At 47.7% G+C, this 12,385-nt stretch overlaps 1 protein-coding gene across 1 annotated transcript in view; it reads right to left on the reverse strand.

Annotated features, from left to right (window-relative positions):
• Positions 1-4: 4 nt before the first annotated feature.
• The window catches only part of bfsp2 (beaded filament structural protein 2, phakinin), a 13,645-nt gene continuing 1,264 nt past the window's right edge, over positions 5-12,385 (reverse strand). The window contains exons 2-7 of the mRNA XM_078173486.1: positions 11,240-11,322; positions 10,970-11,126; positions 8,775-8,936; positions 8,564-8,689; positions 8,235-8,473; positions 5-1,787 (exon numbers count right to left, since the gene is read on the reverse strand). Coding sequence (XP_078029612.1) covers positions 1,682-1,787; positions 8,235-8,473; positions 8,564-8,689; positions 8,775-8,936; positions 10,970-11,126; positions 11,240-11,322 — 873 coding nt within the window. The 3' untranslated portion in view covers positions 5-1,681. The remainder of the gene's footprint in view (positions 1,788-8,234; positions 8,474-8,563; positions 8,690-8,774; positions 8,937-10,969; positions 11,127-11,239; positions 11,323-12,385) is intronic.

Genomic DNA, 12,385 nt, shown 5'->3' on the forward strand with positions numbered 1-12,385 from the left:
GCTGTCAGTTCCAAATCAGCTTTTATTTCCTCGTTCAGTCAGCGGCGTCATCACCATCATCACCATCATCACCATCACCATCATCATCATCATCATCACCATCATCACCATCACCATCATCATCATCATCATCACCATCATCACCATCATCATCATCATCATCATCACCATCATCACCATCACCATCATCACCATCATCATCATCATCATCATCATCACCATCACCATCATCATCACCATCATCACCATCATCATCATCATCACCATCATCACTTTACAGTATCAACAAAGACAAATTAGTTTATTGATAGTATGGATCAATCACATGACACTGGCTGTGATGTCATCAGGTGAAACACCTGGGTGTGACTCCACGGTATCCCACAATCCTTTGTAAGTTTAATGGTACGTTCAGATGATCTTCGTCACCCTGACGTCTCTCAGGTGTGTCACACAGGTAACTCCACCATCTGAACCAGTGAGCAGGTGTCAGTCTTGTGGTGCGTTCAGGTCACGTTGGATTTATCATGATTTCAGAAATGTAACATTTGTGTTCTCCTCAGCAAAACGGCTCACATCAGTTTAATATCACATCATGAATACGTTAATGCGCAGAGGACCGACTGTGACATCATCATGACGCTTCAGGTGTGTGTGTGTGTGTGTTCTGCTCCTCCTGAGCTGAGCAGCTTCCTGATGATCAGTCCAGGTGAGGTGGACGTCAGGTGACACCTGCAGCTCATCACAGAGGATCTAACCAGTGCTGTGTCATCACTGCTTCATCAGCCCATCATCATCCTCATTTATCAACCCTCATAACATTGTCAAACGTGTCGCGCTGCGTGGCGCCGTCACTCATTTGATTTATCTAACACACAGGTGTTCACTTCCTGATCATGTGACGAAGAAAAGCATCAAATTCTCTCCATGGAAAAAAAAATGAAACCAAAAAAATGTTCAAACAACGAAAACAATTATTTAAATGTTAAAATATTTTGTCAAGAGTGTTCTGTAGATGGACTGATTGATGACAACTTCCTGTCACAGCAGCTGCTCACCTCAGTGACATCACAGTGAAGTCACTCACAGGTGTGAGGGATCGTTATTTACCTGTGCAGAGTGCTGACAGAGTTCACACTGTCGACCAATAACAAGCTGTGTTGATGGAGCTGAGCTCTGATTGGCTGGAGGTGCAGGAAGCTGTAGAGTTTAAACTGGTCGACACAGTCAGCAGACAGGATGACGTCATGCTAACACAGCCCAGTGTCATGTTAGCAGCTGAGCTAACAGGTGTGCTAAAAGGCATGCTAACCGTCAGTCACCAGCTTACTAAGGTTTTTGTCCTCAGAAACTCTGTTGAGTGAAGTTAGCATGGTAGCATGTTAGCATGGAGCATCAGATCATGTGGACCTGGCACCAGTTTAACTTGCTTTTAACGGGTGACAAAGAGCACCTGAACGCACCATTCACTCAGCTGACTGAAAATGTTTTGTGGTTCTGTGGAGTCCAATCAGAGGCCGGTTCAGGTGAGCTCCACCTGTTGGACTTCCTGCTGCAGGTTCTCAGCATCATTCACAGCTGCACACATCACCAGGTACAAAGTCCTCCAGCAGAGAGCGTCCACAAACATCTAGAGGATCTCAGGTGAGCTCCAGTCTGTATCACACATCCTCCGCTGGGATCACTGTCCCGACGGAGGTCCTGAAGGTCCTGGAGGGTCGGTCCTGGAGTCTGGAGCAGCAGAAGCACTGGCAGCTCCCTCAGGCTCTGACTGCACACCTGGAGTCCTGGACAGGTAAATACATTCAGTCAGTTTCATGACTCACTGCAAACCAGGGTCCTGAAATAATACCAACATATGTGGGGGTGTTTGTGTGATAATAATATTCATGACCAGAAAATATTTGATTATTAATTTACAAACAGAATCAGTGATGTAGTTTCACACTGTGTTTCGAATCTTCAGTAGAAACTAAAATGATGTTTCATTTCATTAGCTTGTGAACAACAACAGTAAGTCAGAGTCGGAGTCAGTAGTTCAGCTAGTTATTTTACTGACTCAGTGCAGAATCTGACGCACGCCAAAGTTTTCCAAGTAAAGATCTATAAGATCCTTTAAAGTACTCTAAAGCCCTCAAAGGCGAAAGACATGTTTGAGAAGGATTCAACATTTTTAGAGACACACTCGCGCAATCGGTCCATTTTCTGAATGCATGGAAGTCTGCAGTTGTAGTTCCTGTTTTCAGGTCAGGTGACCCAACTGATGTGGTAAACTACAGACACATCAGTATTTTGCCTGTTGTGTCTAAGATTACTGAAAAAGTGGTAACTGAACAATTTACTGACTTTTTAAACTCAGGACGAGCTCACCTTCAGCCCACTGACACGGCTGCCTGCTGTTTGATTGAAAGAATCTAATTAAGTTGGACAGTGGCCGTGCTGCAGCAGCTGCATGTTTGGACATTTGAAACTGTGAATCATAATGCTCTTCTTTCTAAATGATCTACTTTAAATTTCTTTGTTGATGCGATCAGATGGACGGAATGAGTTGGGAACAGGACCTCACCATTTGTTGATCACTCTGTTGGTGTTCCACAAGCCTCATTTTTTGGACCTCTTTTATTTGGCCTACATGGTACGCATTATGATGCCAGTTAGCAAAGAAATTTTTAGAATGTTTTTATGTCTTAAAAAAGACCAAATAAACATCATCAAAAATTTTGTATTTTTCTTTTATTTGAAGTTTTTGGGGTTCGTTGCCTGTAGGCAACATTGTGGAACAACCCATTGAAATGAATGTCTCGAAGAGACTAAATGTAATTCTTTGAACTTTAAAGAAATTACTAGGGATGCACTGAAATGAAAATTTGTGGCCGAAGCCGAATAATATTAAATGCTTGGCCGAATACTGAATATCGTTGTTTAGTTTTTCATTAGTTTTTGCAGATGAACATCCTCCAGATTAGTGTTGTCACGGTGCCAAAATTGGGACCCACTGTACGATAGCAATGAAAGTATCACGGTTCTGAGTAGTATCACGATACCACAGCGAAATTGAGGCAGATGTGCCTTTTGTCATTTATAAAAAGATAAATGACTTTTCTATAATACATCACTGATATTTCAATGGAATAAATTACTTATTGACTTATTCATACTTCAAAAACAGCATCAATAAGTGATGAACATAGGGGGGATCAAAATAAAATAAATAAATAAAATAAAAATCAACCAGCCACCCTCCTCCCCTGACAAGTAAAGAACAGTCCCTTCATAAGTAAAGAACAGTCCCTAAAGTGCGGTGAGGTTTGTGGACCGTTACCTGCCACAAAGAGAGAAATGTGAAAGGCTTGTTTCTCCTCTGACACGTCACATACCTGTGTTCGGCTGGCTCGGCTGTTCAGGTACTTCTGGGCAGTCATGACACCAAGAAGAGGATATTATTGGAGCCGATTTCTCCGTCGCCTGGTAAGCCGATGGCCGCCGTATTTGACAGGAATACATTCCTGTCTGTGTCTGTGACCCCCGTTCAACCCACAATCGGTGGGATTCGCCTTTCGTTTCTGCTGCTGGTTGAAATCTGTAGGCTGCTCACACAGTGTGCTGAATGATTTAAGCCTATTTTGCTCGCTCAAAACTATTTTTAGTCGCAAATGCGAGTGCTGTGACAGACGGATCGCCACACTGCCGACATTTTACTCCGTGCATCACGGCACGCTGTTTGATTGCATTATCAAAACACGTCGCTATTATTCGGCCTTGCTTTGAACTTATTCCACCGAATACCGAATGTGTGTTTTTTTGCAATATTCGGCCGAATATATTCGGTTACCGAATATTCAATGCATTCTTACAAATTACTTTTCAAAACAAAGATCAGAACAATTTGCAATACAATAATCCAGTGTTTGATCATCACTGCTTCATTTCAGTGCATGTCCTGTCCTGTGTCTTTCCTCACATCATTTGTGGTGTTGCCGCTCGGTGCTTGTGGAACTCTATGAAGCAGTTTTTTTTCAGGAGTGAAGCACAGGTAGGTGACACACTTTGTGCACTGCACTTTGACTAAACCCTTACACCCATGGTGTTTGCACCGGGCCTTTTTCTCCACCCAAATAGGCCAATGGAATTCAAACAAACAGAAGAAGTTTGTGCTCTAGAGAAAGGATCAGCACTCAGTGAATAACCTAAGCCCTATGATAAGCTATTATGGCAAGGCTTAACTATACAGACCAGTGAGCAGTGATAACTAGCATGTCTTTGGGGTCATCGGGTGGGAACCTCCTTTCACCAGTGTTTCGTCTAGTTAGTCCCACGACACCTCCAGGAGGCTAGACAGTGATCTCTGGCGTCCCAGAGACACTCCCCTAATGCCAGGTCTCACTGCTCCCCACACCAACCCAACAACCTCCTTTACCTTACTTACACATGGCTTTCTCAGCCCAAACAGCACTGCCACCTTCAACCAAACCCAGGCTCCGTACATGCGAGCTCCAGGTAGAAACAGGGCTGATACTACCTTTCCTAGCACATTCACCATACTCTATTTCACACGCAACATAGCATAACTACAATATAAGCTAAAGTTAAAGGAGATAAATAAACTTACAGGATCAGCAAACACACTCACCTTGCAGCATGGTCTCAAACAAAAGGGATTCAAATAGACCACTCCCACACTAAAATAACCTTCCTCTTCCTGGATTTCTTCCTGAGAGGAAGTGGATCTCTCCACCTGATCTCAAGGAGTTATGTGCCCTGCTTAGTAGTTCCCCCTGCTGACCCCCAGCTGACATTATTTCTATGCTTCCAGATCCATTGGCTACACCCAACTGCTTCATCTGACATTTCCCTCACTGTCTTCCTCAAACTCTGTCCCCGCACTCCGAGTTCCCCCAGGAGTGAGACAGCTGATCTTGCTATGAATCCCCTACGCTCCACTTCCACTGGACAAATCCTAGTCTTCCATACTCGCTGCTCAGCTTCTGCTCCTAAGTCTGCATATCTAAGCTTTTTTCTTTCATAGGCTTCTTCCACTGAGCCTGCAGCTAAACATTTCAACACCTGGTTATGTCTCCATGTATATCAGCCTTGTGACAAGCTAACTTTACAGCCTGACAAAATATGCTGTAAGGTTGCGGTACGTGAACACAATGGGCATGATGGGTCCTCATTTACCCACAGTTTTAGGTTCTGGGGGGTTGGTAACACATCGTATGTAGCCCCTACCAGGAATCTAATACGATTCTCCTCCATACTCCACAGGTCCCTCCAACTAAGCTTCCTCTTCTCTACACTTGCCCAATTCAAACACTGTCCCTGTTTAGCCTGGGCCACTACCTTTGCACCCCTTACTATCTCTTCCTGTCTACGTATCTGTTCTACAACCAGCTTTCTTTTATCTTAGAGACCTGCTGTATTCCATACCGGTTTGCCTGAGCCAAGCCCCAGGCCTCCCCGGCCAAACTGAACATTACCTACAATCTCTGCATGCCTAAGAGCTGCCTCTGCCTCCTGAACTGCCGATCTTGGGTTCCACTTCCTCCCCTTGGTTGGATTTGGAACCACACTCCTAACTACCACGTCCTTACTCCCAGATAACAAGAGCTCTGTCCTGACCTTGGTACATTTAAATTCCTCTGTTAAACTAGATACTGGCAGCTGAAGTATCCCTTTTCCATACAATGCAACACTACTTAGGCACCTAGGAGCACCCAACCACTTCCTAATGTAGGAGCTAACCGACCTTTCAATTCTCTCCACAACAGATATTGGGATTTCATAAATTGACAACGGCCACATTAACCTAGGTTACAGCCCAAACTGCAAACACCACAACTTCAACTTTCCTGGAAGTTCTGATTTATCTATTCTATCCAATCCTTCAGCCACATCTTTTCTAAATTTCACCACCTGTTCCTTATCATTCAACTCCACATTGTACCACCTACCTAAGCTCTTTACTGACTTTTCCCTAATTGTTGGGATTTCCTCATCATCTATGACAAACTTCCTATCACTTAACTTCCCTCTACATATCGAGATGCTTCTAGATTTACTAGGCTTGATTTTCATGCTGGCCCACTTGAGGTTCTTATTTACCTTCTCTAGTAGCCTCTTTGTACATGGCATTGTTGTGGTCACCAGTGTCATGTCATCCATGTAAGCCCTAACTGGTGGAAAATGCAACCCGTTCTGCCGTCTCTCTCCACCTACCACCCACTTAGGCTGTGTGACAGCTCAGTACAGGTGAGTTCATACTGTGTGACAGCTCAGACGTGTCAGTGACGTGTCAGTGATGGTGAAGGGTGACATGTCAGTGATGGTGATGGTGACGTGTCAGTGATGGTGATGGTGACGTGTCAGTGATGTGTCAGTGATGGTGAAGGGTGACATGTCAGTGACGTGTCAGTGATGGTGATGATTACGTGTCAATGATGTGTCAGTGATGGTGATGGTGACATGTCAGTGACGTGTCAGTGATGGTGATGGTGACGTGTCAGTGACGTGTCAGTGACGTGTCAGTGATGTGTCAGTGATGGTGACGTGTCAGTGACGTGTCAGTGATGGTGATGGTTACGTGTCAATGATGTGTCAGTGATAGTGACGTGTCAGTGATGTGTCAGTGATGGTGATGGTGATGTGTCAATGATGTGTCAGTGATAGTGACGTGTCAGTGATGTGTCAGTGATGGTGATGGTTACGTGTCAATGATGTGTCAGTGATAGTGACGTGTCAGTGATGTGTCAGTGATGGTGATGGTTACGTGTCAATGATGTGTCAGTGATAGTGACGTGTCAGTGATGTGTCAGTGATGGTGATGGTGACGTGTCAGTGATGTGTCAGTGATAGTGACGTGTCAGTGATGTGTCAGTGATGGTGATGGTGATGTGTCAATGATGTGTCAGTGATGGTGATGGTGACATGTCAGTGACGTGTCGGTGATGGTGACGTGTCAGTGATGTGTCAGTGATGGTGACGTGTCAGTGACGTGTCAGTGATGGTGACGTGTCAGTGACGTGTCAGTGATGGTGATGGTTACGTGTCAATGATGTGTCGGAGATGGTGACGTGTCAGTGATGTGTCAGTGATGGTGATGGTGACATGTCAGTGATGTGTCAGTGATGGTGATGGTGACGTGTCAGTGATGGTGATGGTGACGTGTCAGTGATGTGTCAGTGATGGTGACGTGTCAGTGACGTGTCAGTGATGGTGATGGTTACGTGTCAATGATGTGTCGGAGATGGTGACGTGTCAGTGATGTGTCAGTGATGGTGATGGTGACGTGTCAGTGATGTGTCAGTGATGGTGATGGTGACATGTCAGTGATGTGTCAGTGATGGTGATGGTGACGTGTCAGTGATGTGTCAGTGATGGTGACGTGTCAGTGACGTGTCAGTGATGGTGATGGTGACGTGTCAGTGACGTGTCAGTGATGGTGATGGTGACGTGTCAGTGATGTGTCAGTGATGGTGACGTGTCAGTGACGTGTCAGTGATGGTGATGGTGACGTGTCAGTGATGGTGATGGTGACATGTCAGTGATGTGTCAGTGATGGTGATGGTGACGTGTCAGTGATGTGTCAGTGATGGTGACGTGTCAGTGACGTGTCAGTGATGGTGATGGTGACGTGTCAGTGATGTGTCAGTGATGGTGATGGTGACGTGTCAGTGACGTGTCAGTGATGGTGATGGTGACGTGTCAGTGATGTATCAGTGATGGTGACGTGTCAGTGATGTGTCAGTGATGGTGACGTGTCAGTGACGTGTCAGTGATGGTGATGGTGACGTGTCAGTGATGGTGATGGTGACATGTCAGTGATGTGTCAGTGATGGTGATGGTGACGTGTCAGTGATGTGTCAGTGATGGTGATGGTGACGTGTCAGTGATGTGTCAGTGATGGTGACGTGTCAGTGACGTGTCAGTGATGGTGACGTGTCAGTGATGTGTCAGTGATGGTGATGGTGATGGTGACGTGTCAGTGACGTGTCAGTGATGGTGACGTGTCAGTGATGTGTCAGTGATGGTGACGTGTCAGTGATGGTGACGTGTCAGTGATGGTGATGGTGACGTGTCAGTGACGTGTCAGTGATGGTGATGGTGACGTGTCAGTGACGTGTCAGTGATGATGATGGTGACGTGTCAGTGATGATGATGGTGACGTGTCAGTGACGTGTCAGTGATGATGATGGTGACGTGTCAGTGACGTGTCAGTGATGGTGACGGGGACTCACGTCTCAGCAGGTTGGAAGCGGCTCTCCTCTCCGTCCAGGATGCCGTGGTACATGCCGATCTCCTGCTCCAGACGCTGCTTGTTGCTCAGCAGCGTGTCATAGTCGCGGCGCTGCTGTTCGATCTCGCCACGTACATCAGCCAGCTCCGCCTCCAGCTTTGCCACCACTGAGCCCAGGTTCTGCAGCTCCATGTCGTGCCAGTGGCGTGCGTCACCCAGGGAGTTCTCCAGACCTCGTCTCTGCAGGGCAACAACAGACGCATCGTCACATGTTTCTGAGATTACTGATCGAACGTGTCATCAGGTGATTGATCGCCACGCGTGTCTCACCAGTGCTCTGATGGACTCGGTCTCAGCCTGCAGACTCTGGATCTTACAGCCAGTCTCGCTGCACTCGGCCTTCAGCGCCTCCACCTGCTCCTCCTCAGGACTCAGTCTGCTCACACACTGCGCCTCCTGCAGCAACACACACACCGTCAGAGCACGCATTGATGCCACAGCATGACACGTGAGGACACCTGTGCAGGTGTGACATCCTCACCTTACACTCAAGGTAGCTGTCGGTCTCGGCTCGGTTCCTCTCCGTCACCTTCTCCCAGTGGCTCCTGATGTAGGCCAGGATCTGGTCCAGACTGGTTTCTATGGGAGCGTCGGGTTCATCCACCTCACGTCCCGCCATCTGACTGTAGAGGACACGCACGTCCTGAGAGAACAGACAGACAGACAGGTCACATGACCTCCATCATCATAAAAAGACATGTCATTGATTCCACATGTTAAAGTGTCAGATAAGAACAGAAGAAGGATTCTCGCCCTCAAACACACTTCCTGTTCAGCTCGCCACGCGTCACCTTCTGAGACAGGCTCAGTCCTGAGACAGTTGTTGTTATCACCGTTAGCTGTTAGCACAGTTAGCTGTTAGCACAGTTAGCTGTTAGCACAGTTAGCTCTGTCAGCACTTTTGTAGTTGTTAGCACTGTCAGCTGTTAGCTGAGAGCCACGAGCAGACAACCTGAGTGCAGCTGTGAGTCACAGATTTGTGTGGAGCTTCTTTAAATTGTTAAATGTGAGTTTAAATTAATTAAAAACAATAATAATTGATCTAATCTGCAGATTTAACAGGAGGCGGAGCCAATGATGATCTTTGTAATTATTGTTTACTGATTTTCCTAATCATAATCATCTTGTTATATATCAAACTTTTTAAAATCAGTTATAAATAAAGTTTATTATTAAAGACAGAACATTTAAAAAAATCAATTTGATATGAGTTTAATAATTAAACAAAACTTGGAAAAAAAAGAAGAAGAAAAGGTCGAGAATCTGTCTGAGTGTTTATGATTTAATCATTTTAATTAGTTAATCAGGTCGTTCTTAAAGTATTGATCCATTGATTATTAATGTGTTAACACCCTGTCAGGTGTGTGAACGTCCCGTCAAGTGTGTGAACGTCCCGTCAGCCGTGTGAACGTCCCGTCAAGTGTGTGAACGTCCCGTCAGGCGTGTGAACGTCCCGTCAAGCGTGTGAACATCCCGTCAAGTGTGTGAACATCTCGTCAGGTGTGTGAACGTCCCGTCAAGTGTGTGAACGTCCCGTCAGGCGTGTGCGCTTCCCGTCAAGTGTGTGAACGTCCCGTCAGGTGTGTGAACGTCCCGTCAAGTGTGTGAACGTCCCGTCAGGCGTGTGAACGTCCCGTCAGCTGTGTGAACGTCCCGTCAAGTGTGTGAACGTTCCGTCAAGTGTGTGAACGTCCCGTCAAGTGTGTGAACGTTCCGTCAAGCGTGTGAACGTCCCGTCAAGTGTGTGAACGTTCCGTCAGGCGTGTGAACGTCCCGTCAAGCGTGTGAACGTCCCGTCAAGTGCGTGAACGTCCCGTCAGGTGTGTGAACGTCCCGTCAGGCGTGTGTGAATGTCCCGGCAGATGTGTGAACGTCCCGTCAGGCGTGTGTGAATGTCCCGGCAGATGTGTGAACGTCCCGTCAGGCGTGTGTGAATGTCCCGGCAGATGTGTGAACGTCCCGTCAGGTGTGTGAACGTCCCGTCAAGTGTGTGAACGTCCCGTCAGGCGTGTGAACGTCCCGTCAAGCGTGTGAACGTCCCGTCAAGTGTGTGAACGTCCCGTCAGCTGTGTGAACGTCCCGTCAGGTGTGTGAACGTCCCATCAAGTGTGTGAACGTCCCATCAAGTGTGTGAACGTCCCGTCAGGTGTGTGAACGTCCCGTCAGGTGTGTGAACGTCCCATCAAGTGTGTGAACGTCCCGTCAAGTGTGTGAACGTCCCGTCAAGTGTGTGAATGTCCCGTCAGGCGTGTGAACGTCCCGTCAAGCGTGTGAACGTCCCGTCAAGTGTGTGAACGTCCCGTCAAGTGTGTGAATGTCCCGTCAGGTGTGTGAACGTCCCATCAAGTGTGTGAACGTCCCGTCAAGTGTGTGAACGTCCCGTCAAGTGTGTGAATGTCCCGTCAGGCGTGTGAATGTCCCGTCAAGCGTGTGAACGTCCCGTCAAGTGTGTGAACGTCCCGTCAGACGTGTGAGTGTCCCGTCAGACGTGTGAGTGTCCCGTCAGACATGTGAGTGTCCCATCAAGCGTGTGAGCGTCCCATCAGACGTGTGAACATCCCGTCAGACATGTGAGTGTCCTGTCAGGTGTGTGAACATCCCGTCAGACGTGTGAGTGTCCTGTCAGGTGTGTGAACGTCTGAGTGCTGAGGTCAAATTGTGTGTTTTTGGTCAGACCTGCTCGTGATTGTGCTCCAGGTTGCGAAGCTCCGCTCTCATGTTCTCCATCTGCTCTTCGAGCTCCGCCTTCGTCAGGTTGGCGTCATCAATGACTTTGTACAGAGAGCTGATCTCCTCCTCCACCGCCTTCCTGAACGGCTGCTCGTTCTCATATCTGCGGGACCAAAGGTACACGTAACGTGAGGTTTAACCCCACCTCACCTTTCCATCTGTGACATCACGGAGTTAAGATCCAATAATCAGAGAGCAATGTGTGCAACCTCTGACCTGTCCTTGAAGTCCTCAGCGTTGGCCTGAACATTCTCTGTCTGCAGCATCAGCCGAGCGTTGTCCAGGATGGCTTCACTGACCTGCAGCAAACACAGGAAATCAGAGAGTTGAGAGCGGCTGCAGCCAGCAGGGGGGCGACACTGGGCCAGTTTATGTCACTGTTATTATTGATTATTGACGAAGTTATGAATATTTAAATGAGATCCACAGGAGGTGGAGCTAATGATGTTTCCTCTTACTGTCAGGAGGCGGAGCTAATGATGTTTGTTAACCCTTCACCTGGACTAAACATTTTTGTTTTGTTAAGATTAGTCAGCAGACGTCCAGCTCCTCACTGATGACATCACGTGTCCTTGGATGTAAACTGGAACTGTGTGTGTGTGTGTGAGCAGCTGTGCACAGTGTGCTGGTCGTTCTGCACACCTGTCCTCACCTGTCTGTAGATGTCCTCCCCCCACCTGTCCTCACCTGTCTGTAGATGTCCTCCCCCCACCTGTCCTCACCTGTCTGTAGACATCCTCCTCATACCTGTCCTCACCTGTCTGTAGATATCCTCCCCCCACCTGTCCTCACCTGTCTGTAGACGTCCTCCTCACACCTGTCCTCACCTGTCTGGAGATGTCCTCCTCATACCTGTCCTCACCTGTCTGTAGATGTCCTCCCCCCACCTGTCCTCACCTGTCTGTAGACATCCTCCTCATACCTGTCCTCACCTGTCTGTAGATGTCCTCCCCCCACCTGTCCTCACCTGTCTGTAGACGTCCTCCTCATACCTGTCCTCACCTGTCTGTAGATGTCCTCCCCCCACCTGTCCTCACCTGTCTGTAGACGTCCTCCTCACACCTGTCCTCACCTGTCTGTAGATGTCCTCCCCCCACCTGTCCTCACCTGTCTGTAGACGTCCTCCTCACACCTGTCCTCACCTGTCTGGAGATTTCCTCCTCACACCTGTCCTCACCTGTCTGTAGATGTCCTCTCCCCACCTGTCCTCACCTGTCTGGAGATGTCCTCCACCCACCTGTCCTCACCTGTCTGTAGACATCCTCCTCATACCTGTCCTCACCTGTCTGTAGACGTCCTCCCCCCACCTGTCCTCACCTGTCTGTAGATGTCCTCCTCACACCTGTCCTCACCTGTCTGTAG

Source organism: Epinephelus lanceolatus, chromosome 12 (genome assembly GCF_041903045.1).
Source record: "Epinephelus lanceolatus isolate andai-2023 chromosome 12, ASM4190304v1, whole genome shotgun sequence".
NCBI lineage: Eukaryota > Metazoa > Chordata > Actinopteri > Perciformes > Serranidae > Epinephelus > Epinephelus lanceolatus.